The following is a 27,536-nucleotide window of genomic DNA, read 5'->3' as shown; positions in this document are numbered from 1 at the left end:
GACAAAAGTGAAATTCCGTCTCAAAAAAACAAAAAAAAAAACCCCACACAATTGATTGAAGCATAGTAAGTCCTCAATAAACAGTATATAAGTAAATTATCAATAATTGGGCAGATGATCCTGGTGATCAGTTATTTTTATTATTATTTTTTAATCTAGTATAGGTTTATCAGCTTTAGGTTAGCACCTAAAAGCTGCACAATCGGAATCATATCTGCAATCTGGGTTTTGTCAAAATAGTACTATAGAGTAAATGGGAGAAAGAAGAAAGAAAGCTAAATGGGAAACTGTGAATGAATGGAGGATGAAAGAAGAAAAAGGCAAAATAGAGAAGTAATTTTTAAAGCTTGAGAGATGAAAAGGCAAGCAGGAGAAAAGAACCAGAAGCGATAAAGAAGAGGTAGTGTCTGATGCTCCAGCGCGGATCAGAACCCGGCCGGGCCTGGCAGAGGCTCGCAGGGAGCAGCTCGGGGCGGGGCCCAGCAAAGCAACCACGCCCCCTCAGGAACCGAGTTTTTAAAGGCGGAACTTCCTGTTGCGAGTAGCCCCTCTACCTCCGGAAGAGCCGAGCGTGATAACACCGGGCACAGAGCTAGCCGGACGTGCTCTTACCCAAGGTGAGACCGTTATTTTCCTGACGCTCCCCTCGCCACACCCTCCGGGTTCAGCGGGCGCTCTGTGTTTCCAGGGCGGCCCCTTCCCTCTGCAGGGGCGGGGGCGAGCGCTGTGCGCGGTAGGCGCCTAGGGCGGAGGCCACCTTTGGGTGACCCCTGCCTGCCGCGTTATGCGGAGCTGCCCTGGGCGACCAGGAACAGTTCCGACATTGGAGTAGCCGTTCGCTCACGCGACCTCACTTAACCTCTGTGGCGGCTTCTATGGAATAATTGCCCCTTTTCATGTCCCCAACTCCGAAAAGCTCTGAGAAACTTGGTGTATCCCCAGGCCCAGGTAGTCACTCTAAGTGATGGGGCAGCGCCCAGGTCCTGTGCTGCCGCAGTCGCGCTGCTGGGACAGGTGGCCTGGCTCCCACGCTGGAAGGCTGGGACCAGGACTGAAACAGCACAAACAGTTCAGGTGTTTATGGCTTTGGGAAAATGAAAGTGAGTAAACTACGGACCCTGCCCATCAATAAATGTACTGTGATTTATATAGATATAACTATATATAAAAAGATATATAAAATGTACTTATATACTTTATACATAGTATAGAAATATTCTTATGTATAGTATATTTACTTATATATAGTATATAAATATATAGTGTGTATATATATATATAAGTGTGTGTGTGTGTGTGTATATGGTTTTCATCCACCATTCCTGGCTTATAACTCCCATAGCCCTTGACAGGAATCTTGGCCCACCTTTCTGTCTTAGAACTGACCATGAAGAAATTCTCTGACCTACCTTGTCTGGTTGTAGATCTTAAGACCCCCATTTCAGTAGGGGTCTTGCCCCATATACAGGAGAAAGGAATGCTGGACAGAGGCCAAGATGAATCTGAAGACAGTCCTTGCTGGGTTTCCACAGTCAGTCTGTTCCATTTGGATCCTACTGATTTTGTGGGATCACATTTCTACGCAGTTGTCAATCATGCCTATCCAACCATGTCCAGACTCAGGACCTCAGTTGCTGTCTGCTCAAGTAACTTACATGTTTCTATCTGCAGGCCATACCTGTGAGCTCAGGATCCATGATTCAGCTGCATAACTGACATCTTTTGATTTTACAGAGGCCTCTCATCTTCCGCTAATTAAACTCCTAATCTCTCAAACTCCTACCTATATCCCAAACTTGACTCTTTTTTTGTTGCTCCCTGTTTCAGTAGACTGTGACTGTTATCCATACAGTTGCCAGAATGGGAAATCTGGACTCTTCCTGTCCCTGGTACTCTGTAGCCAATCTGTTACTGATTCCCTCAAAACAGGTATCTCTTGACTCTCTTAACTTCTCTACCAGCAAAACTTCCCTTCCAGGTTTCAGCCAATCATCAGGTGTCCTCCCACTACTGCATCCTGAATGTAAATCTGCTAACCCTCTATCCACACTCACTTTCTAGGCTTCTGTTCAGTAACCACAATGAAGTGATTCCTGAAGCCTCTTCAATCAGTGTCTTATCCCTAAGGCCTGCCTGTAGGGGATGATCCCCACTACCTCCCCAGCTTTATTCCTCCTGTTTCCCTTAATCTGAGCTGTCACACTTAGGCCCTTCAGTTAGTCTTCATGCACCAGGCATCCTGCAGTTGAGTGAGTTCATGCGTGTTCACTTGTTGTTCTCCTCTTGGTTTAATCTTGTCTTAAGGGAAACCTGATCTGATGCCTAAGTCCAGGTGAAAGCTCCCTTTTAGATGCTTCTCATTGCACTTCTCCTTCTTAACTTTTATTATTCCAGTTGTTATTTTGCATGTAGTCTTTAGTTTTTTATTAATATTGAGTCCCTCCTAGAAAGTGTGAACAGGACCTGATTTTCCTCTCCATGGTGCAGTGTATAACATATAATAGGTATTCAGTAAACATCTATTGAAGGGTGAAGGACATAGTGACTTCTGGGTGGAGAATCCCTAGAAGAGACAGTAGCTTTTGAAATGGGTCCTGAAGAATTTGTAGAGTTACGTTAGTGCTGTTAGAAGGCGGGAGTGTGAGTGGCTTGAGCTGTTTCTGGCAGGAAAGCACGTACAGCTTGAGAACATCTAGTTCTGTTAAGACTAGTAGAGCAGAATGGGAGTAAGAGTGAAAAAAAAAGTTTGGAAACAATTCGTGAAGAGCTTGAAGGAGTTGCTTATATGACTCACAGAGTGGCTTCCTTTAAAACAAAATTTTAAAAAATGCTTTTATCAGGAAGAAAAAGCAACAGGTAGAAATTCGGCATGTGGGTCTTTTGCCCTTCCTTTCCACTCCTGTCCTCTTTCCTGTAATGTGGGCCCCAAGATGAATAGTCTTCAAGATGTAACTCTGTGTCTATTATTTTCTATTGGAAAGGAGACAAAATCAGGGTTGCTTTTTAAATGGTGCCACAGTTTTTAGTCTGACAGCTTAAAAAGCTTTACTGTGCTAGATGCAGACTTCAGAGTGTGATCAAGCCAGTGGTGAGTTATTTTAGTCTTCAGAAGTCAGTGGAAAGCTGGACAGTTTGGAACACAAATATATGTTCGTTTTTTTTTCCCCCTTTCTGAAACTCAGGGAAATAAATTTGCTTTTTTACTGTTTTTTTTTTTTTTTTTGTCCTGGAATTTTCTTTTCTCAGAATGTTATAATACAAAGAACAATGGACTTTAAAATCAGAATTGAGTTCAAGTTCTGTGTCAGTTGCCTGTAATTTTGGGCAAATTATTTCTCATCTCTGAGCGTTAAGTTCTTCATCTTTACATGTAATTTTTTCAAGTACCTTTTGCTGTTTCCCTTCAAGCTTCTTTTTTAGTATTCCCAGTGTTCTTTCTCTTGTTTTCACTTTATTCTCCTCCCAAATATTATGCTAACTTTTAAAGTATTTCTTGCGTTGTTTCTTATCTATTCTCCAAACGAATGTTTTGGTTTTTTTTTTTTTTTTAAAGTGTAATATGGTATGGACACACTGGGAAACAATTTCATAGAATAGTCTTTATTATGAAAATATTTTAATATAGAAATGAGGTAATTTAGGTGAGAAATTTTTTTATTGGGTATAGGCATAAATCTTGGGAAAAACTCTAGGGCAGGGGGTGAATCCTGAAATGACAGTCTGTTTCTAATTAAGATGCTTTTGTGAACTAACTATTCTATAATTAACAGTACTAAGACAGTTGTAACTACTTCGTACAGATATTTGTCAAATATTTTCAGAAGATGGCTGATCCTTGGCAGGAATGCATGGATTATGCAGTAACTCTAGCAAGACGAGCTGGAGAGGTATGAGCTACGATTTTGTCAGTTATAATGTGATTGGTGGGGACACTGTGTTGTTGCCTTGTTTTGTTTGTTTTGGTTTGGTTTCTTATTTTGAAACGGTCTTGCTTGTCACCCAAGCTGGAATGTAGTGACGGGATAATGGCTCACTCCAGTCTCAACTTCCCAGGCTTGGGCTCAAGCAATCCTCCCACTTCAGCCTCCTGAGTAGCTGGGACTGCAGCAGGCATGAGCCACCATGTCCAGCTACTTTTCATTTTTTAAATTTTTGCTTGGAGATGAGGATCCAGGCTGGTCTTGAATTCCTGGACCACCTTGGCCTCCCAAAGTGCTGGGATTACATGTGTGAACCACCACACCCAGCCTGCCTTGTTAAATAAAATACACACTTTGATCAATCTACATTTATTTTCATTTTACTAAATACTTTAAATAGAGCGTATACCCTGATTTTATATGATCAGAGTTTCTGTGATGACAGTTGTGAATCTAAAATAAGATATAAGATTATATAATTTTTGTTTTTAGAAAGACGTAACTATTAAAGGCTTATTTTATAGATGTAAGATATTTTAAGAATGTCTTTAAAGAGTATTATTTAAGACAGATTGAATGACTTAAACCATTTATGTATTTTATCTGTTTGTTTAAAATTATGCCTTTTCTATTTGCTTACCAAAACCTCTTTTTAGGTAGTTTGTGAAGCTCTAAAAAATGAAATGAATGTTATGCTGAAAAGTTCTCCAGTTGATTTGGTAACTGCTACAGACCAAAAAGTTGAAAAAATGCTTATCTCTTCCATAAAGGAAAAGTATCCATCTCACAGGTATTTTGATTTACTCTGTATAGGAAATGTTTATTATCTCACCATTGGGGTTCTGCATATGCGAGTAGCTTGACTACATGGTTCTTGCCAAGGTCTTCCACGAAGTTACAGTCGAAGTGTTGGTCAGGGCTGCAGTCAACTGAAGGTTGTACTGGAGCTCAAGGATCCATTCAGTCATGTGATTGTTGGCAGATGTCAGTTCCTGGGGGAGTTGTCTGCTGGTAGCTTCTCTCAGTTCCTTACCATGTAGCCTCTTTACAGAGTAACTCACAACGTGGAAGCTGACATCTAGTCCGGTGCAGGTGGCACAGGGAGGGAGAAACAGTCTGAACCAGATGCAAATTAGAGGGGCATTTTGTGAACTAGTCTCCAAAGTTTTGTATACTGTCACTTACACTTTATTGGTTAGAAACAAGTATCTGTGCGTAGCTCACACTCAAGGAAGGGATATTAGGCTCTGCCTCTTGAAGGGAGGAGAGTATTAGAGAGTGTCTGGACCTTTTTTTAGACAGAGTCTCACTCTGTCACGCAGGCTGGAATGCAGTGGCGCGATCTCAGCTCCCTGCAACCTCCACCTCCCAGGCTAAAGCTATTCTCCTGCCTCAACCTTCCAAGTTGCTGGGATTACAGGTGCCTGCCACCATGCCTGGCTAATTTTTGTATTTTTAGTAGAGACGGGGTTTCACCACATTGGCCAGGCTGGTCTTGAACTTCTGCCTCAGGTGATCTGCCCACCCCAGCCTCCCAAAGTGCTGAGATTACAGGCGTGAACCCCCACGCCTGGCCTGCTGTGTTTTATAGTACTCTGTGTAGCTAAGGAAATGTTATGATATGGAAATTGTTGAAATCAATGTAAAGATTAAGAGTTTGTCCCACTTGCTTTTAGTTTCATTGGTGAGGAATCTGTGGCAGCCGGGGAAAAAAGTATCTTAACTGACAACCCCACATGGATCATTGACCCTATTGATGGAACAACTAACTTCGTACATAGGTATGTTTTAAAATTTCTAATATAATTACTCTTTACGTATTAACTGGATTGACCTGTAGATACTCTGTTTAGGAACATGTACACTTTAGAAAATTGTATACTTTGTTTATGCTTCTTTAATAAAGTGTAGATAAAATGTAATAGTGGAGCAAAATGTATTATGCAGACTTATCAGATATGGAGGAGGTAAAGAAATAGTAATGTGATCTTGTCCTGTGTGTCAAGTGCCCTGTTCGCCATTCTTTTTCCCACTGTTGGCGCTATCTAAAAAGGGAAGCAAACAGCATTGCAGCTTTGAGAGTGGGAAGGGCACTTTGCCCTGAATGCCATTTTCTGTTCTTTGAGTGGCACATACCATAGATTTATATGGATCTACTAATATGGATCTATTAGTAGTAACTATGTAAAAATATGTTTTGTTTCTGTTTTTGTTTTTTGAGATGGAGTTTTGCTCTTGTTGGCCAGGCTGGCATGCAATGGCACAGTCTCGGCTCACTGCAACCTCCACCTCCCAGGTTCAAGCAGTTCTTCTGCCTTAGCCTCCCAAGTAGGTGGGATTACAGGCACCTGCCACCACGCCCGACTAATTTTTCTATTTTTAGTAGAGGCGGGGTTTCACCAGGTTGCCCAGGCTGATCTTGAACTCCTGACCTCAGGTGATCGCCTGCCTCAGCCTCCCAAAGTGCTGGGATTACAGGCGTGAGCCACTGCACCTGGCCAAAAATATGTTTTCAAAAAATAAAAATAAATTTAAAAAATTTAAACTATGTTAAAAAAAATGTATTTTAGTAAAACTAATGCAGTCACTCTTGGAGAGTGTTGTCGATATAGAATGAGTTCAGTCCAGGAGTGAAAAACAGGGTTAAAAAGTGCAGGGGAGGCCCCTCCCCTCAGCCCTTAGGGGGATGGGGATGGGGCCGGGGCCGGCAAAAAAAAAAAAAAAAAAATTGCTGGGGTGTTAGGATCGATAGACTTGCATTCTGGTGCTTTTTTGCTGGCTTTTTCACCTTAGGCAAGTTAGTTAACCTTTCTAGGCCACAGTATCAAAAAAACATTTATAAAAAGGCCATATTAATAGTACTTGCCTCATAGAATTGTAACTCAACTCTATGAGTAGTACATTCGTATAAGAACTTAGTATAGTGCCTGGCACAGAGTAAGTATATGATATTACTAGAAGAAAGCCTGATGAAATTGCCCATGACAGTTAAAATTAGTAGCTGCTTCTGGTGGGATTACATATAGATGTCATATTTGAAGTTCCCATGTAGTTATACACATCTGTACTGTATATCCAATCCTTGAAGTCTACAAAGCTAAGGTTTAGAATCTATATGTGATAGAATGTTGTATCTTTTAAATGTGGAGAGATGCTAATATATTTTCACAGAAGAGAAGACTGTACAACACACTGTGTATAGTATCTTATTTTTGTTAAAAACTTTATTACATATTTAAAAGATTTTACTTTCAATAGCTTTAGTTTCAAGAGTTGAACCTTGATCTTGTCTATTTCCTTGATCTTAATTCTCTTGTGAGTCAGCAGTTACAACCTGTGTTCAGACTGTCATGCAGCTCTGGAAAAATTTTGGCTCAAAGTCTACTTTTCAGAGGCCAAGCCTAAAGTTTGCTGTTGGAGTAGAGAAAAGTGACAGTCATTTATTTTGTCCAGTGAGGTATTTGTGTTTATCATGATCTAGGATATAGGGGAAAAAAATCACAGGCCAGGCGCGGTGGCTCATGTCTGTAATCCCAGCACTTTGGGAAGCTGAGGCGGGCAGATCACCTGAGGTCGGGAGTTCGAGACCAGCCTGACCAATATGGAGAAACCCCATCTCTACTAAAAATACAAAATTAGCTGGGTACGGTGGCACGTGCTTGCAATCCCAGCTACTTGGGAGGCTGAGACAGGAGAATTACTTGAACCTGGGAGGTGGAGGTTGCAGTGAGCTGAGATCATGCCATTACACTCCAGCCTGGGCAACAAGAGCTAAACTTCGTCTCCAAAAAGAAGATAAAAGAAAGAAAGAAAAGAAAAAATCACTAAAATATATGCTTTTGACCAAATCGATTTAAAAGTTTTACAGTTTTCTTTTTTAACCAAATTGATTTAAAAGTTTTACAATTTTGACTTTTTTTTTTTTTAAAGAGGGACAGCGTCTCTGTCACCCAGGCTGGCGTGCAGTGGCATGATTACGGCTCACTGCAGCCTTGACCTTCTCAGCTCAAGGGATCCTTCTGCCTCAGCCTAACGGGGAAGCTTGGACTATAGGCGTGCACCACCACACTCAGATAATTTTGTAATTTTTTTTTTGTAGAAACAGGATCCTGCCATGTTGCCCAGCCAGGTTAGTCTCAAACTCCTGGGCTCAAATGATCCTCCTGCCTTGGCCTCCTAAATTAGTGCTGGGAGGAGTGAGCCACTGTGTGCGGCCATGAGAAAATATTTTTACATAGCTACTATATTCATAGAATTTGACCTTCAAAAGATAGAAGACGCAGTGCAAAATGCCCTTCGCACTTCTATTTCGGGTTTCCCAGGATCCATCTCTGGAGATGACCATTGTTACGAGTTTCTTGTGAATCCTTTCAGAGATGTTTCATGCCTGTAGAAGCATCCTGTGTGAACGTGTGTGTGTGTGGGTATGTGTGTATAATACCTCCACTTTGTCCTATTTACAAAGGGTTGTATACCATACAAACTGTTCTGCATCTTAGATTTTGTGGGGAGTGGAGATGAGACTTTTTATAGGAAAAATTTTAAGAACACTTATATTATGAAAAGATTAATTTTATTAGCAAAAGTTCTATGTTGGTTAATTTGTGTTTTGTCCTTTTTTTTAAAAAAAGATTTCCTTTTGTAGCTGTTTCAATTGGCTTTGCTGTAAATAAAAAGGTATGTTTTTTTTAAACATATATTTGATTATATGTCTTGCTCTCATTTTCTGAGAAAAGTAAATGTGTTTTCATAATAAATTCAGGTTTGTCTGTATATTTGATTTATATAACTGCATTATTTTGAATATAAGCTACAGGACTGTTAAAATTTTCATGGTACATTTCCATTGAATAAAATTTAATGTATTCTGAGAAGCAGGAGTTGTAAGGAGAAAATGTACACAAGTAACTGAAATACAACTCAGTATTTAGTAACCATTATATATGTGATAGAGTCAGATGGGATAGCAGTTGATACGTGATCTGAAATGCTTCATGGAAGCTTCATGGAAGAGGTGAGATTTGAGCTGGGAATGCTTTAGTAGGTGTTAGTGAAGAAATACGTTTAGAAACCAGCAAGTAGCAGGGCCCAAAGCATAGCTGGAAAATACAGACTCTCCTTAGGAACCTACACATAGTTCAGGTTATGTCTTATGTCCAAATACTTATGTCTAAAGTCTGGCAGAATAAAACACATAGCTATAGCATTTCCTTGCTGTTTGGCTACTTGGTCAAACAGTGAAGAGTGGTTACTAACATTTTACCTACCTATCTTCAAGGAACTTTTCATAATGTAAAATCAACATGTATAAAATCTGTTATAACATTTCTGAACGTAAAACACAAATTAGACAAATGACAGCTTAGCCCCAGGGTTGTATTAATTAGTGAGAATGTCCAGAAGAAGCTAAGTGAGCATTCAGTATATAATCAGCTCTGGGCTATGTGCTGTTCCTGCCATTGAACTCACAGCTCAGCACAAAGTTAGATGTGTGAACAGGTAAGATGATATGTGGTGGAACCATGAAAAAAAATACTGTGGGAACATATGATGTCACCAGTTCTTCTGAGAGTGGGTTGGTAAAATCTTCATAACAGCAGGGGTCTTAGAAATTGGTCATGTGAGTTGTCCCTTAGAAAACTAGGGGTTTTCCAGATTGGCGGCAAGGGGTGGGGGGTGGGTGGGAAGAGAAAAGCGTTTTAATCAGAAAGAACAGCTTAGAGAAATTGAAGACCATGATATGTGTGGGGAATGGTGAGATGTTCATGATGAGGGAAGTGCTCCAAGTGGCCAGGACAGAGGTTAGTTTGGCCTTACTGTGAGGCACTGTGGCCAGTCCATGCAAGAAAATTGTTTTTGTTTCTAGGTAGTTGGGAACCAGTAGAGGTTTTGAAGTGGAAAGTGACAGATAATTCTGGCAATGTAGAGATTATACTGGGGCGTGGGTGATTCCGAACTAAGTAGAGGCAGTGAGAATAGCCAAGGAAATGCAAAATTGGGAAGTATTTTTAAGATTAAATATGAAAGAGATTTATGGGTAAGAAATGGGAGGTGATCAGGCAATTAGTGTTTTGTCTTTGAAATTCTGCAAGACTAGGTTTGGAACCATAGGTTCTTCCCCCGATTATGAGATTCATGGGAGCCAAAATGAATTTGTGGACTGGAAAGAACCAACCTGTGTGAATATGGAGAGCTAAAAGGGAAATTGAAGCAATGGGAGAAGGAAGAAAAAGCCTGAGGTGCCTAACTTTTCAGGGTGAGGCAGAAAAGAATGTTCTAAAGTCATAACTCTGAGATAAATTAGTAGGTGAGGTAGAACTAAGAGAATAATGCTGGGAACATGGAGGTAGTAAATTAAGTATTGAATAAGTGTTGAGCCAGCAGGCTCCAATTCTTCAGACAAGGCATTTGAGGCAACAAACAACGTTTGTTTATATTCTCTTTGTGGGACTTTCAGAAGAATGAGTGATCAGGGCAGAAGCCACATTGTAATATATTAAGAGGAGAATAAGAGATGCAAAGTTACTCATTGGCAGTGAAGGGAAAAGGGTAGAATAACATTTCAAAGGTTTTGTAAGAAGGAGAGAAATTTAAAGAGAAGGTATAAGAAGAAAAATCCAAGAGATGAGGGAATCAGCTGATGGAACAGTTTTTGAGAGAATGTATGTGAGGGTAGGAGTCCTAACACCGGAGAAGTGTTCACTTAGAAAATAGGAAAGCCCTGTCTTCTGAGGCAGGAGGAAGAGAGGTAAGGTGGGTGTTCTTAGATCTGGACCTGGATGGGAGGAAAGTCAAGGATATCAGTTCTGGTGACCTCTTTCTCTTAATTAGTCTGGAAATTAACATTTTGAGTATCCCACAGTTTAGCCATTTCAGTCCATTGTTGTTAGTCAGTATACCAGCTTGTCTTGTTATTTTCTTAGAAAAAAGTATATGAAAAATACTTAGGTTTGGTAAAGGAAACTTGATTTCCTCTGCAGATAGAATTTGGAGTTGTGTACAGCTGTGTGGAAGACAAGATGTACACTGCCAGAAAAGGAAAAGGTGCCTTTTGTAATGGTCAAAAACTACAAGTTTCACAACAAGAAGGTAGGGTTAATTCCAATTTTTGGTGCTATTCATATTGTATACTCAATATTTTATTGTTTTTTAATGTTCACCTGTGGAATTCTCCAAGTGTTAACTGATTCATAAATTGTGTTTATTATCTCTTTATTCTTTTTGACTTCAGTTTTGAATGTGGAGTGGAAGTAGGGAAAGAAATGTAATTGAGCAAACACTTCAGGCTCAACATTGTATTTTGTGATAGAGATAGGAAGATGATTAAGACTGGCTTCCGATTGTGAACCCTAAATATCTGAGACAGGTCTCAATCAGTTTAGAAGTTTATTTTGCCAAGGTTAAGGATGCATTCGTGACACAGCCTCAGGAGGTCCTGACGACATGTGCCCAAGGTGGTTGGGGTACAGTTTGCTTTTATAGTCATGAAACATCAATATGTGTAAGATGTACATAAAGACAGGACAACTAGAAGTGGGGAAGGGGTGGTATTCAGGTTATAGGTAGATAAATGACAAATGATTACATTCTTTTAAGTCTGTAATCAGCCTTTAAATACACAGTTGAGTCTGGCTCAGTGAATCTGCATTTTTACATAAACAATAGGGCAGACGAAGCAATCAGATATGAATTTGTCTCAGGTGAGCAGACGGATGACTTTCTGTCCCACACCTGTGAAGATAAGCTATCAGTCTACATTGCCAGGGCAAAATTCAGCCAGAACTGTTTTAGGGTAAAGATCTTGAGGTCCACAAGGAATTTCCTTTTGGGGAAATTGTAAGGGAGGTATGTAGCTCTTTTGTCTTTGTAGGTGTCTTATTTAGGAATTAAATGGGAGACAGGATTGCCTGACACAGTTCCCGGCTTGACTTTTCCCCTGGCTCAGTGATTTTTGGGTCCTCAGATTTATTTTCCTTTCACACTGTCCTTGTGGAGTTCATGGTTTATGTTTTATCTACTGCATCTAAAATTCTTTATAGAATTCCTCTGATCTGATGCCCCTAGGACCAATTACTACAAAGTAAATGGGGGGGGGGGGGAAGCCCATTAAAGCTGGGAATCACTGAAAATGAGACATATATTTTATATGAGCCAAATGGCAATTTAAGTTCTTCCTTCTCTATTACATCTGTCGGCCTCAAAAAAGGAAGCACAGGCAAAATTAATGTAGAGAGTTTATTTGGGCCAAAGTTGAAGACTGCAGCCCAGGACACACTTCTAGATTACCTTGGAGTGTGCTCCAGAGAACTTAGCAGAGGCTCAGGTTTTTAAAGAAAAAGGGACACACTGGGAGAGGGGATGATTAGAAAAGTTGTACTTCAGGAATTCTCATTGGTTTACAGAAATAACATTGCTTAGTGATTGGCTATACACTGTTGAATTGTAAGATGTATGGCATTTTATGGCTGCTTGGCATCAGTGAGTCTAGAGCCCACATAGCAAGCGGCTTCAAGTGGTAATTATTTAACTCCAGGGGAGTGAGACTCTGTGTTGGCATATTTTAAATGCCTCTTTGGGCTTTATAATTTAAAGGTACTGGCATTCTGCAGATTAAAACTTTTCTTTTTCTTTCTCCCAGCTTATTGAAGTTTTGAGTTACTGTTCTTCCATAAACCACATCAAACATTTCCCACAGTTTGCACTTTGAGATTCTTTTCAGTGCAGCAAGAACTTAGAAGTACTTGCAAAACAATTTGAGTTTAGAATCTTTCTAGGCTTTTATACTTTTCCCCTCAATCAAACACTTAATTTAAGAGCAGATTTTAGGCTATTTCCTTTTATTAAAATCTAAGACCCCATAAAATGGAGGATGCATTCTTATTTTTCTAGATGTCAACATGTGAGAAAATACAAATCTTAGACCTGAAGGAATATGGTAGCTTTCATAGAAACAACTCTTTTCCTTTGCATAGTCGTTCTTCACTTTACAAAGTACTAATTATGTAACCTTTTTTTTTTTTTCCCCCGAGACAGAGTTGCTCTGTCACCCAGGCTGGAGTACAGTGGCGTGATCTCGGATCACTGCAACCTCCGCCTCCTGGGTTTAAGCTATTCTCCTGCCTCAGCCGCTGGAGTAGCTGGGAGTACAGGTACGCACCACCATGCCCAACTAATTTTTTGTATTTTTAGTAGAGACGGGGTTTCACCATGTTGGACAGGCTGGTCTCGAACTCCTGACCTCGTGATCTGCCCACCTCCGCCTCCCAAAGTGCTGGGATTACAGGTGTGAACCACCGTACCCAGCCCTAAATTATGTAACTATTAAAAGTAGTAAAACAGTTACAGAAATGCTCAAACACAGCTGGTGAACATACATCTCAACTGCTGAGAGGAGGTGAGATGTGGGGTGTTGGGTGTGTCCTGAGCTTCAAATGGAAAACCTTGGATAACCTGTCAGTCTTGTAAATGGATGTCAGAGAATTTTACTTTTGTTGTAAAAGTAAAATTTTTACTTTTACTGTAATTTGTTTTCTTTCAAATCTATACATAAATCCCTTATTGAATTTAATCTCTCCTTTTTCCTTTTTAAATATTTAAGGCATTTGCTGTTTCCCACTAAAGGTATTATGTATGCAGGCAAACTGGTTACATTATATACTTTTTCAGGAAGGGCCTAAGCAGCTGGACTCTGATGCTTATAAAAAGGATCGCTTGGGGATAATTAATTTATCAGTATTTTATTATTTAAACGCTTATAAAGAAACATGATAAAACAAGGAAGAGGGATACAAATGCCCTCTTCTGAATTACAAGTGTCAGATATTTTCTAGAATTCTAAATATTGAAACCTAACTCTTTCTTTCTAGATATTACCAAATCACTCTTGGTGACTGAGTTGGGCTCTTCCAGAACACCAGAGACTGTAAGAATTGTTCTTTCTAATATGGAAAAGCTTTTTTGCATTCCTGTTCATGGGTAAGCTCTTTACCATTATTCTCTCTCTCTCTCTCTCTCTGTATTAATGTGTATGTGCATACACACACCTTTTTTTTTCCTGTACCATTTTAGAATGAATTACATACATCATGGTTTCTGAAGAATAGGGAGATTCTGTTCCATAACCATGAAAACATTGATTTCATAAATATACTTTTTAATCTAATTTGTCATCCATATTCAGTTTTGTCAGTTAATCTGCTAATGTTCTTTATAGATTTGCCTTCCAACAGAGTAGGATTCAGTCTAGAGTCAGCATTATTACTTTTAGTTGTCGTGTCTCCTTAGCCTTATTTGATCTGGAACATTTCCACAGCCTATGAAATTACTTCCTTTAAGTTTTCAAATTATTTGCATAGAAGTCTGTAAGATAGACTCTTATAATTAATTTCTGGCTTCTCTATATCAGTGGTTATTTCCCCTTTGTCACCTATTTTGTCTATTTGTGCTTTTTTCCTTGTTCTTTTTTCTCAAAGAATCAGGATTTTAACTTTAGATGGTTTTTTCTTTTCTGCACAATTATTTTCATCCTCGTGCTTTCTTTTGGTTTACTTTGTTTCCTTTTTTTTTTCCTTTTTGATTAGAAAATTTATTTTAATTCCTTTATGTTTATTGATGTAGGTATTTAGGCTATGAATTTTCATCAGATCACTGTTTTCATTATATCCCATAAATACTGATACTTAACTGTTTTCATTATAATTATTTTTCATGAATTCTGTAATTTGCTTGTATTTCCTCTTTTACTGAAGAGTTATATTAAATTTTCACAACTAGGGTCTGTCTTAGTCCATTTTCTGTTGCTCACAATACCTGAAACTGGGTAATGTATACGTATAAAGAAAAGGAATTTATTTCTTACAGTTATAGAGGCTCAGAGGTCCAAGGTCAAGGGCCTGCATCTGATGAGGGCCTTCTTGCTGGTGGGGATTCTTTGTAGAGTCCTGAGGCAGCACAGAATGTGACATGGTGGGGCTGAGCATACTAGCTCAGGTTTCTGTTCTTCTTATGAAGCCACCCGTCCTAGTCCTATGATAACTCATTAATCTATTAACCCATGAGTGGATTAATCCATTCATGAAGGCATAGCCCTCTTAGGGACCCCACCTCTCAGTACTGCTAGATTGGGGGTTAAGTTTCAACATAAGTTTTGGAGGGAACAAACATTCAAACCACAGCATTCCACCCCTGACACTCCCCAGATTTGTCTTTTTCCATACAAATACACTCATTCCATCCCAGTGTCCCAAAGTCTTCACTTGTTCTATCACAAACGTAAAAGTTTAAAGTCCAGAGTCTCATTTGTGAGCCTGTGAAATCAAAACAAGCTATCTGCTTCAAAGATACAATAATGACACAAGCATAAGACAAACATTCCCATTCCGAAAGGGAAAATTAGGCAAAAAGAAAGAACAGGCTCTATGCAAGTCCAGAACCCAGCAGGGCAGACATGAAATCTTAAAGCCGAAGAATAATCACTTTTGACTGCATGTACCACCTCGTGGAGACACTGGGGGTCGAGGGCTGGGTGAAGGCCTCTGGCAGCCCTACCCCTGTGGCTTTGCAGGGTATAGCCCGTATGGCTACTGGCATGGGTTGGAGTCCAGTGCCTGAAACTTTCCAAGGTGTACCTTGCATGCTGCTGGTGACTCCAGAGTTCTGAAGCCCAGGTGGTGGTCCTGCTTTCATGGCTCCACTAGTCAGGCATTACCCTGTTGGGGGCTCTCTGTGGTGGCCTTACTTCCTGGGCTCTACTAGGCTTTACCTTGGTGGAGAGTCTCTGCTACCAGTAACCCCACAGTTCCACTGTGGCTCTGCCCTTCAGACAAGTCTCTTTCTGGGCTCCCAGGCTTCTGAGGACAATCTTTGAGGCCAAGTGGAGGCTGGAAAGCCTCCACAGCTCTTCCTTTATGCAAGCTTGCAGAATTGGTATCTTGCTGCCAACATTTACAACTTATACCTTGTAGAGATGTAGTATAAGCCACACCTAGGGTCACTTGACCTTGGCTGGGGTGCAGGGAGCACAGTCTAGGGTGGCCCTGGGCAACCAGCATTGGAGAGTATCCCAGGCCCATGCCGTGAAACCATTCTGCGCTCCTCTGGGCCTGTAAAGGGAGGCAGCCTTGAAGATCTCTTAAATGCCTTCAGGTCCTTTCTTTCATTGTCTTTAGAAATAACACCTGGCTCCCGTGTAGCTGTGCTAATCTGTTTAGCAAATGGTTCCTGGCTAACTCTTGGTTTCCTCCTTTGAACACACCTTTTCACTCTTTACTTGGCCAGGCTAAGAGTTTTCCAAATTTTTTTGCTCTGCTTCCTTTCTTTTTGGTTGTTTGTTTGTTTGCTTTGCTTTTTGGAGATGGGATCTCACTCTGTTGCCCAGGCTGGATTGCAGTGGTGCAGTTATAGCTCACTGCAGACTCACCTCCTGGGCTCAAGCAGTCCTCCCACTTCAGCCTCCCAAGTAGCTGGGACCACAGATTTGCATCACCACATCCAGTTAATTTTTGTATTTTTGGTATTTTATGTAGAAATGGGGTTTTGCCATGCTGCCCAGCCTGATCTCCAACTCCTGGGCTCAAGCAATGTGCCCAAGTTGGCTTCCCAAAATGCTGGGATGATAGGTGTAAGCCACTGCATCTGGCCACTCCGCTTCCCCTTTAGTTATAAATTTGTCTTTAAATTACTCCTGTGCTTGCAAATCTCAGCAAAGTGGCCAAAAGCAACCATGCAGCTACTTCTATAATTTGTTTAGAAATTTCTTCTGCCAGATACCCTAATTCATTACTCTCAAGTTTAGGCTTTCAAGAAACTCTCAGTCGGCTGGCCGCGGTAGCTCACGCCTGTAATCCCAGCACTTTGGGAGGTCGAGGGGGGTGGATCACGAGATCAGGAGATCGAGACCATCCTGGCTAACATGGTGAAACCCTGTCTCTACTAAAAATACAAAAAATTAGCCAGGCGTGGTGGCGGGCACCTGTAGTCCCAGCGACTCGGGAGGTGGAGGCAGGAGGATGGCGTGAACCTGGGAGGCAAAGCTTGCAGTGAGCCGAGATCATGCTACTGCACTCCAGCCTGGGCGACAGAGCGAGACTCCGTCTCAAAAAAAAAAGAAACCCTCAGTCATGGACACAGTTCAGACAAGTTCTTTGCCAGTTTATAACCAGGATGGCCTTTCCTCCAGGATCCGATACCTTGTTCCTCAGTTTTATCTGAGACCGCATCAGAATACTGTTCCTATTTCTATCAGCATTCTGGTCAGACCCACTTAACCCAATCTCTAAGGCATTCCAAACTTTCCCTGGCCTTGTCTTCTAAGCCCTCACCAAAATTTTCCGTAATGCTTCATTCACGGAAATGCAGGCATTTTCTAGCCTGCTCCTCTGAATTCTTCTATCTTCTACCTATTACTCATTTCAAAGTCGTTTCTGCATTTTCAAGTATTTGTTATCAGCATCACCCCACCCTTAACCTGTAAGCCATGAACCTAGAAGGCAAAGCCCTTATAACCTAATACCTCTTAAAAGGCACCCCCACCAATACCACCACATTGGGGATTAAATTTCAACATGTGTTTTGGAGGGGACAAACATTCAACCATAGCAGACACCTTTTTGGTTTTTTAAAAATTTCATCTTTAATCTCTGGTTTTATTACATTGTAACAATTCTGCTTTCTGAAACCTGATGTTTTCTTTGTGCCCTATTCTGTGATCAATTTTTATAAGTTTCATATGCACTGAAAAATAGTAAAATTCCTTATTTCCAGGGTATAACATTCAATACATAGCCAAAAGATTTACTTAATTAAATTTTTTTTTGATCTATTTGCCCTGTCTTATACTGAGAGTCTCTGATGTATCAGTCTTTTATTATTAGTGTGTTTCTCTGTATTTCTCCTTGCAACTCTTTTATTTTATGTAGGTGGAAGCTATGTTATTTGATGTCTTTTCATAATAGTTACATACTTAGTTTATTGTATACTTTTTATGTATTCTTTGTCTTGTTTCATGCTTTTGTGCTTGAATTTTACATTGACATCAGAATTGCAATTCCTGCCTTTTTTTTTTTTTTTTTTTTTTTGGAGACAGAGTCTCGCTCTGTCACCCAGGCTGGAGTGTAGTGGTACAGTCTCGGTTCACTGCAACCTCCGCATCCCAAGTTCAAGCAATTCTCCTACCTCAGCCTCCTGAGTAGCTGGAATTACAGGTATGCATCACTATGCCCGGCTTTTGTATTTTTGGTAAAGACGGGGTTTCGCCATGTTGGCCAGGCTGGTCTGGAACTCCTGACCTCAAGTGATCCACCCACCTCTGCCTCCCAAAGTGCTGGGATTACAGGCGTTAGCCACTGTGCCTGGCCCCTGCTTTCTTACTTTTCCTGTTTGCCCGATAAATCTTTGTCCACCCTTTTATTTTTAGTCCTTTGAACCACTGCATTTGAAGTTGTATACAGCATTGCGTGAAATTTCACTTTATAAGTCAATTTGAAATCTTTTTAACAGATAGGTTAGGCCTGTTAATTTATTGATATGACTGCTTTCGTCTCAATTCTGTTGTATTGTTGTGTGTTATAATTACTGTCTGTATGATGTTGTAGTTACTGTGTTCATTTGATGTGCCTTCTCTGCCTCTTTTAAAATTTCTTTTTGTGTTTATAAAGATTACGTTTTATTCCAGCAGGTTTCTTTTGTAATAAAACTTTTATAGTACCTTTAATATTCTTTTCTTACTTGACTATTTACTATCTAGAATGTTTTGGCTTCACCTACTGCCTATGTAACAGTCTCCCAGTCCCCTTTTCTCTCTCTTTATCCAGTTTTAAAGTTGCATTCTGTCTACTTTGCCAGAAGATATTATATTTACATATTCTTCAACCTATGACCCCACTCTTTGATCCTAGTTCTTCATTTGACATTATAAAATGTTCGCAGTCCTTTTGTGAAGTGTTCCAGCCACCTTTTTAATTGGATGAAGTTCATCCTTTAGTAGATTCCTTGGGGGATATGTGCACAGTTTTCCCTGAGTTTGGGTATTTTCCAAAATGCTTTTCTGTGGCCTTGAGACTTGAAGGACAGCTTGGCTGGATATAGTATCCTTAATGAAAGTATAAATTTCTTGAAAATGTTCTTTCACTGTTGCCTTGCTTTGTATAGTGTTTTTGAGAAATCTGATGCACATCTAATTTTCTTGGCTTTTACATTATTTTATCTTTTAATTGGAGGCTGTTTTTTTTTTTCCGCCTTAATTGTTGGCTAACAGTTTTTAAAGGATGTATCTTAGAATTGCTCATTCTGGGTCAGTTATCTGTTTCAGTATATAGGCTCATGTCTTTTTAATTTCTGGGAAGTTTCCTTAAGATATAGTTTAAGTACTAGTGCACTTCTGTTATTTTTTTCTTTAAAGACACCAGTAGGAATGCTCCATCTCCTTTGTGTCTTCATTTCAGCCATTTTCTCTGTTTCTTTTTACTTCTTTTATTGCTTTTCCTAATTTCTCTTTATTAAGTTTTCTTTTCATCTATTCTTTTATTGACACCTTGTAATTTATTCTTCATTCCTGACATTATTTTGTCTTTTATTCCCCCCCCCCCCCATTTCTTTCCTGAGTTCAGCCATCTTGTTTTATGTATGTATTTTGGTCCATTTCTGCTCTTAGTTTCTATATTGCTGATGTAACTTTTTTTTCAGTATTCACAAGTTTTTGTTTGAAAGTATTTAATTCGGACTGGATTGATACTCATTTTATTCCCCTTCATTGTTGGTTTTGGGGGAGAGACTTTACAACAAACAAAAAAACAAAACCATTTTATTAACAGCGTCTGATGTTTTGCAGTAGTTTTGTGTGAATGTGGTCTACTTTTTTCTACTTTCACTTCATTTTGTGATCAGGGTTCCTGCTTTCCGAATTTCTTATTTTGCCAGTTATGCCCTTCTGTGCGTTTTCTTTTATGAATATCTACTGGTTGTAGATAGAGTTGGCTTGTCTTTTGTTTATCATTCATTTCTGCAGGATCCTTAAGTTTTCATTCTTAGTTCCTACTTTTCCTTCACTTGTTTCCAAGGAGTACCATCTCTGCTATCTTATCTGATTCTCCTTCAGAATCACAGCTTCTCTGAGGCTGCCTGGTCAGATTCTGCATGTTTTCTAGCCCGTTACCTGTAGCCAGGACTATGAATTACCAAGTGCTGATCTGTGCTCGGTGTTTCTGTTTTTGTGTTTATTGTCTCACTGACTCTTTTCTGAGGGTGGTTTTGTCTTTGTTCCCTGTGGGTCCTCTGCTCCTCCCTGTTCTTCCTCACAAAGTCTTTTCTGCCTTCTCTCCCCTACTCTGTGTATGTTCGGGCCTCCGGTGCTCTGTTAGAATTTATATGTTTGTTTTTCTTCTACTTAGATGTAGTTTGAGAGTTTGTGTTTCCTGATTTCTAGCTGATGGAATGGGTCCTATGGGTTTTATTTTTCCTCCTGGTTGATTTCGTTTTATTATATTCCAGGAGGATGTATAGGGAGTTCCAAATTGGCATGCCATTATTATTCTCCAAACCTCAGAGTCCCTCTGTAATGACAGTTTCATAAATGAAGAAATTAAAAGGAAATATTTATCCTTACTTTTATCCTTAAATCTTCAAGAAAAGCTAGAGGTTTGAGGTCCATCACTTTAGTGTAGTTAATACTATATCTTATTTTTTATTTTTATTTTTTTTCTGAGACAGAGTCTCACTCTGTCACCAGGCTGGAGTGCAGTGGCGCAAGCTTGGCTCACTGCAACCACTGCCTCGGGGGTTCAAGTGATTCTTCTGCCTCAGTCTCCGGAGTAGCTGGGACTATAGGTGCCCACCACCACGCCCAGCTAATTTTTTTGTATTTTTAGTAGAGATGGGGTTTCATCATGTTAGTCAGGATGGTCTCGATCTCTTGACCTTGTAATTCACTTGCCTTGGCCTCCAAAAGTGCTGGGATTACAGGCTTGAGCCACCGCAGCCGGCCATTAAATATTATTTCTTTGACCATAGTTGTTTATATGAAAATCATAAAATCCTTTATTGAACAAAATATGGTGATTGTGAATAACAACAGGTAATATTTCCACCACCTAATATTTCTATCTTTTTCTTTGTGAAAATATCACTGAGTTATAAGAGTCTTAGAACTGATCAAAGATCATCTAATAATCCAGCCTTATTTTGTAGATGAGTTGACTGAGGTTCAAGTAGGTGATGTGGCTGCTTGAGATGGCACAGCTGGATGGAAGTGTGACTAGAATCCTGGCTCCCACATCATTTCTCTTTCTTCAATATTGCACTTCTCTTGGGAGTCAGACCCTTCAAAATACAGTTTGACTATGTACAAACTAATTATGTACTATGCATATGTGGTCTATATAGTAATGAGTAAAGTAAAAGAGAGTCTCTGTCAAATAGCTACAGAACCTCCCAGAATGATGCCCTTGAGGGAAGGGCAATAAACTTGCTGCTACACTGTGCTGTCTTGAAGCAAGGACTGTAACCACGGGCTATAAAAAGGTTATGTTACTCATAAAAAAACTGCAAGAGGTTTACAACTTTAACCTTTAATTTTGCTGTTGGCTGAAATAAAAACTAATTTTACTTCAGATTTTTTTCAAAAGTATAACCAGGAAAATATTACTAAGAAGTACTAACTTACTGATTGCTTTTATAATCTTTTGCATTCAGCTGATTCTTCAGTTTTACAATGGGATTTCAGAATTACTTATACAAAACAATTAAACTAAAGAGAGTTATAATCTGAATGAATGCTTTAAACAAGCAGAAACAGTCTAATAAGTTCCTAAGAACCAATATTTATGAGGCAAAGTACATTATTCTGAATCCATTTCCTTTGTTTAATTTTCAGGAATTCATGCAGATGAAATCCACTATGTATGGTATATGATATTTTCTGACATTATGGTTTAGAGAATAATTTTATCATAAAATTAGCTATTTTTATTATGGACATTTTATATGCTAGGCACTCTGCTAGGTGCTTTACAGATATTAGCTGTAGTCATTACTACATTTGTCTAAAATAAATTGGAATCTTTATTTGATAACATGACATGGGAGCAAACTCAAATCTTTGTGACATCAAATGTAATCCTTTTTACAATATAGCATGTTACCTATATAGGTGGACCACAGCTGTATAGGAGGACCACATAAGATAAGATTCGGAACACATAGTGCAGAATCTACACCGTAGTCTTAATTACCTGGTAGTTAAGTAATCTATTTGGTAATCCTTTCGTAATATTTTCCATAAAAGAATATTCTCTTGCTGATTGCAAGACCGCTTGCTTGAAATCCCATGATGCTCATTAGAAGTGACGGAAGCACCTCAAGTAGGTATCACTGTTGTTCGGCTAGCCTAGGATTCTATATCTGAATAGAATACCAGGGAATTAATTATGAAAGACCTTGGTATTTGCATTCTATGATATGAGATATCAAATATCACATATCTCGTGAGAAGTGGGGAAATGCACTTTTCTTTATAACTAAAAAACTGCCACTAAAGTTAATTTGATTTTATTTATCTGGGAAACAAACATCTGTGGAAATTTGGTGCACTTACTAGTACTTTCTCAGATTTGATGTGCTTCAAAAACATATGATGGTAAACATGTCAAATCAATGACATCATGTTATTCTAATCCTTTTTAAAATTTCTTTGGCGTAAAGGATGTACTTAGGTGCAATTTTTTTGTTTTATTTTGAGATATAAAACAAATGCCACATTAGTCATCAGTTTCCCATGTTTTTAAATAAGTAAACGGTGAAAGATCTCATTGAACAGAACTCACTCCCTTATTACCATCGCTTTAAACAGTTGCAGAAGGAATTTGTGTAAAAACCACTTGAAAGTAACTAGCAGACATGATGACGTTTGTCTTCTAAATACACATTTCAGTGTGTATGTCTTTAATAAAAGGGACATTGTGTAACATAGCCACAGTACAATGATAAAAGAGAATTAACATGGATACATAATCTAATATAAAGACTTTATTCAAATTTTGAAAATTTTAATCCAACGTTCAGTCTAGAGTCATAGATTGCATTTAGTTGTCATTTCTCATCAATTTCCTTTAATTTAGAACTTGCTTAGTCTTTGTCTTTTATGACCTTGACATTTTTCAGAAGTATAGGCCAGTTATTTTGCAGTCTGTCTCTTGAATTTGAATTTGTCTGGTTTCCTTATGATTATGTTTGGATCATGGATTTTTGGCAGGAATGCCACAAAAGTAATGTTCTGTCCTTCTCAGTGCATTTTATCAGGCACATTTCTTTTTGTCCCATTTTGAGTGATATTAACTTGGATCACTTGGTAATGGTAGACCATTGTAAAGATGCTATTTTTCTATTGTACTTATTATGTATCTTGTGGAGAGACACTTTGACACTCTATAAATATCAGACTTTCACCCATTAATTTTAACATTGATTATTCTTTACTAAATAAGTTATTTCTACAATTGCTATCAAGTGTAGTCATATTCAACTTAACTTGGATTCAAGGAAGAGGTGCTATGAGAGGGCAAACCTACAGTAATTTTCCACGGCAGGCTTAGGTCTGTGCAGAGCCTGGCATGCTGTTGTTGCTTTAGGCACATGTATGACGCACACCCAGTTGAGAATGACCCATACCATGATATTTTACACCTTCTAGAGACTGTTTGCATTGTGGGTATGTGTATATGTGTGTAAAATAATATAAGCTTTAGTAACTGGATTTAGACAAATATTAATATACTTGCATTTCATTGTTGTAGAATTAACCATTATCTTTATTTTTATGAAAAATTATTGTTTTAATGTTTATCTTATTAAAGTATTGCTTTGTGAGGGTTTTGTGATTTATATACCATGATAATTAGATTTATACATATTTTTATTTTACAATTAGATATCACCTCTTAAAATCTTTATCCTCTAGACTGTTCCAAGTTTCTTCAGTTGACACTTAAAGTGAAGTTAAGGAGGAATATCTTACTTGAATGGATTATTTTTTCCAATTTTATTTCTAAATTCTATTTGTTAGGATCCGGAGTGTTGGAACAGCAGCTGTTAATATGTGCCTTGTGGCAACTGGTGGAGCAGATGCATATTATGAAATGGGAATTCACTGTTGGGATGTTGCAGGAGCTGGCATTATTGTGACTGAAGCTGGTGGCGTACTAATGGATGTTACAGGTAGAATTATGGAGAGTGAAGCAGATCTCCACACATCTGTTGGACTTTTCTCCATATGTAAAATTTAAAAAGCTTTTTGATATACATTATACTGCATCTTTTGAAGCAGAAACAAGCTATGTAATTGTGTATAAAATCAAAATAAGCTTTAGGAGATAGAGGTAAGGATAAGAGGTAATGGTAATGTGAGACTTACAATGATAAATGGCTAATCCTTTTCTAGTGTGAGTTTCAGGTACTCCTGAAAGGCTGTAGAAAAAGCCTAGACCAAGTTTGTCCAACCTGCAGCCCATGGGCCACATGTGGCTCAAGATGGCTTTGAATGCGGCCCAACACAACTTTGTAAACTTTCTTAAAACATAATGAGTTTTCTTGCAATTTAAAATTTATTTTTAGCTCATCAGGCATCGTTAGTGCTAGTGTATGTTATGTGTGACTCAAGACAATTCTTATTCTTCCAGTGTGGCCCAGTGAAACCAAAATATTGGACACCCTTGGCCCAGACAGTCACTGAGTCTGAGGCTTATACCTAGAGCTCTTTGAATGGTGACAATGGTGATAGTTGATGATGGACTTCCTCCATCATCACTGTGTTGAGACTAGAGAAATTAAATAATTGCTTTCAACTGATCGTGAAAATTTTAAACTAAAGTGTGAATCTGGGTTGAAAGAAAGAATTGACCAGTGATCTGGGAGAAAGGCAACAAAGAAATAAGGAATTGGGAAGGACAGTGGTATGAAAATCACTGGATTCACACTTTCTGTCCATAGATTCTTTTTTCTGAGATGGAGTCTCGCTGTGTCACGCAGGCTGGAGTGCAGTGGTGCAATCTCGGCTCACTGCAAGCTCTGCCTTCCGGGTTCACGCCATTCTCCTGCCTCAGCCTCCCTAGTAGCTGGGACTACAGGTGCCTGCCACCACACCCAGCTAATTTTATTTTTTGTATTTTTAGTGGAGACGGGGTTGCACCATGTTAGCCAGGATGGTCTCGATCTCCTGACCTTGTGATCTACCCACCTCGGCCTCCCAAAGTACTGGGATTACAGGCGTGAGCCACTGCGCCCAGCCCTGTCCATAGATTCTTAAACAATAAAGAGGTAATAAGAATGTACAAAAATAGAAATAGAGAAAATAAGACATTTTCTAACTGGTATGACTTCATTATTTACTCAAACATGCTTGGAAACTTAGTTATATATTGTCTAAGCTTATACGTTGTAGAAATGTAACAGAGTAGATTTTTGTTTAAGAAAACTGAAAGTGGCCGGGCGCGGTGGCTCAAGCCTGTAATCCCAGCACTTTGGGAGGCCGAGGCGGGTGGATCACGAGGTCAGGAGATCAAGACCATCCTGGCTAACATGGTGAAACCCCGTCTCTACTAAAATACAAAAAACTAGCCGGGCGTGGTGGCAGACGCCTGTAGTCCCAGCTACTCGGAGGCTGAGGCGGGAGAATGGCGTGAACCCGGGAGGCGGAGCTTGCAGTGAGCCGAGATCGCGCCACTGCACTCCAGCCTGGACGACACAGCAAGACTCCATCTCAAAAAAAAAAAAAGAAAAAAGAAAACTGAAAGTATTAAAATGTTATGTGACCATAGTACATATTGCTATACTCGTTTTATGTGAATTATTTTTGTACCAGATAAAACTATTTTTCATACTTGTTTGCTCTTAGGTGGACCATTTGATTTGATGTCACGAAGAGTAATTGCTGCAAATAATAGAATATTAGCAGAAAGGATAGCCAAAGAAATTCAGGTTATACCTTTGCAACGAGACGATGAAGATTAATTACGGCAGCCTCATAGTCAATCCCAGTTGCTTTTCCCCAGATTTGGTGACTCATCGATGGATATGTGTTTTGGATGTATGATATTCTTGGTTTAGATTCTTTGTCCAGGTTAAAAATTTGGAACTTGTTCCTTATTTTACTATGACTAGGTTTGCAAGAATTGACATAATGTTTGTTTCACTGATTTAAAACATTTTGCATGTAAGGATGTATTTTAGAAGACATACCCAGGAAGTACAGTTGATAAATATAACATCAACTGAAATAGTCAATTAGCAATTTTGTGTTTCTAAATATCTGTGGTCCCCTGAAATTTTGACTTACTATATAGGTGCAGAGACACCCACTTAGAAAGTTAACTGTTTGGAAAAACATTTCTCTTTAGTTTCAGAAACCATATATAATTAAATTTGTAAGGACATACTAAGTACCCTAGGCCAACGTTTTTTTCTTTGCAGAGAACCTTTTGTGTTTTATTCTTCAGTGTTCATGTAGCACCTGGCCCATTACATGTCTGGGCAACTAAAAACAAACATTGTGAGAATGAATATTTTTAAGGTAGTAATTCCTAGTTATAATAGATACATAAAGTAATGAAATCAGCATTCTGTATTTTGCTTCAGGTTTGAAATAAAATTACCTAGTTAAAATTTTATGTTTCACATTACCATGCCATCAGATAACATTGCTTATTGTGGGCATTTCTGCAGTGAATACCTTTTCCAAAACAGTTAAATTGTCAGTTTGGATTTGCTTTAAAGTCCTGTGTAAGAGAGAAGAAACTATTTCTATAATACAAAGCACTCTCATCAGATATCTGACATAATTAGATACAATATAACATTTTACTAAGTTCAGTAGGTGTTTATACTGATTTGATTGTGCTGGCAAATATACTGTATTGTTAATATTGAACTATTTATTTTTCTCTTAGTCTTGTTAGTTAATTAACTTCATTGCCACTGGATTCTCTTCAGCCTTTAAAAATATTTCTTAGTTGTCATTGCTCTGCAGAACTCAAATAGAAAATTGTACTGGTTCATAGACATTTTTAAAGGGTTAATTTATTGTTCAGCCTTATCCCTTGGCATGTGAACAGACTACTAGACTTATTGTAGGTTCATATGAGCTTTGTGTTGTAAAATGAAAAGTGCTTCTATAAAGTTTTCAAGGTAGGGAGTGATTTCATTGTTGTTTATATCTAATATATTAAAGATGTGTGATACTAAGGTTTAAGTGCTATAATTACTATATTTGTACTGTTGATCACATGTACTTAAAACATCTGATACTGTATTCTCAGCCGGACGTGGTGGCTCACGCCTATAATCCCAGCACTTTGGGAGGTCGAGGCAGGTGGATCACAAGGTCAGGAGATCGAGACCATCCTGGCTAACATGGTGAAACCCTGTCTCTACTAAAAATACAAAAAATTAGCTGAACATGGAGGCGGGTGCTTGTAGTCCCAGCTACTTGGGAAGCTGAGGCAGGAGAATGCCATGAACCCAGGAGGTAGAGCTTGCAGTGAGCTGAGATCGTGCCACTGTACTGCAGCTTCGGCAACAGAGTGAGCCCCTTCCAAAAAAAAAAAAAAAAAAAAAAAATCTGATACTGTGTTC

The 27,536-nt window shown here is 39.0% G+C and overlaps 1 protein-coding gene across 5 annotated transcripts; it reads left to right on the top strand.

Moving 5' to 3' along the window:
* LOC108519734 (inositol monophosphatase 1) lies at positions 1-27,145 on the top strand. Of its 5 annotated transcripts, none has more exons than XM_017858952.1 (9): positions 1-617; positions 3,822-3,887; positions 4,581-4,710; positions 5,597-5,701; positions 8,552-8,597; positions 10,901-11,009; positions 13,787-13,895; positions 23,974-24,125; positions 25,801-27,145. In XM_017858952.1, exons 2-9 carry the CDS (start codon positions 3,845-3,847, stop codon positions 25,914-25,916), a joined length of 810 nt encoding a protein of 269 aa, XP_017714441.1. In that variant the 5' UTR covers positions 1-617; positions 3,822-3,844; the 3' UTR covers positions 25,917-27,145. The 5 variants fall into 5 exon arrangements, with proteins under 5 accessions (XP_017714441.1, XP_017714439.1, XP_017714440.1 ...); XM_017858950.1 differs by having other exon boundaries at positions 4,577-4,710; XM_017858951.1 differs by having other exon boundaries at positions 3,801-3,887.
* The last annotated feature ends 391 nt before the right edge of the window (positions 27,146-27,536 follow it).

This window comes from Rhinopithecus bieti, unplaced genomic scaffold (assembly GCF_001698545.2).
Source record: "Rhinopithecus bieti isolate Rb0 unplaced genomic scaffold, ASM169854v2 scaffold_48197, whole genome shotgun sequence".
NCBI classification, from domain to species: Eukaryota; Metazoa; Chordata; class Mammalia; order Primates; family Cercopithecidae; genus Rhinopithecus; species Rhinopithecus bieti.
The sequence above is the reverse complement of the archived record's forward strand: the minus strand, read 5'-3'. Positions and strand labels throughout refer to the sequence as shown.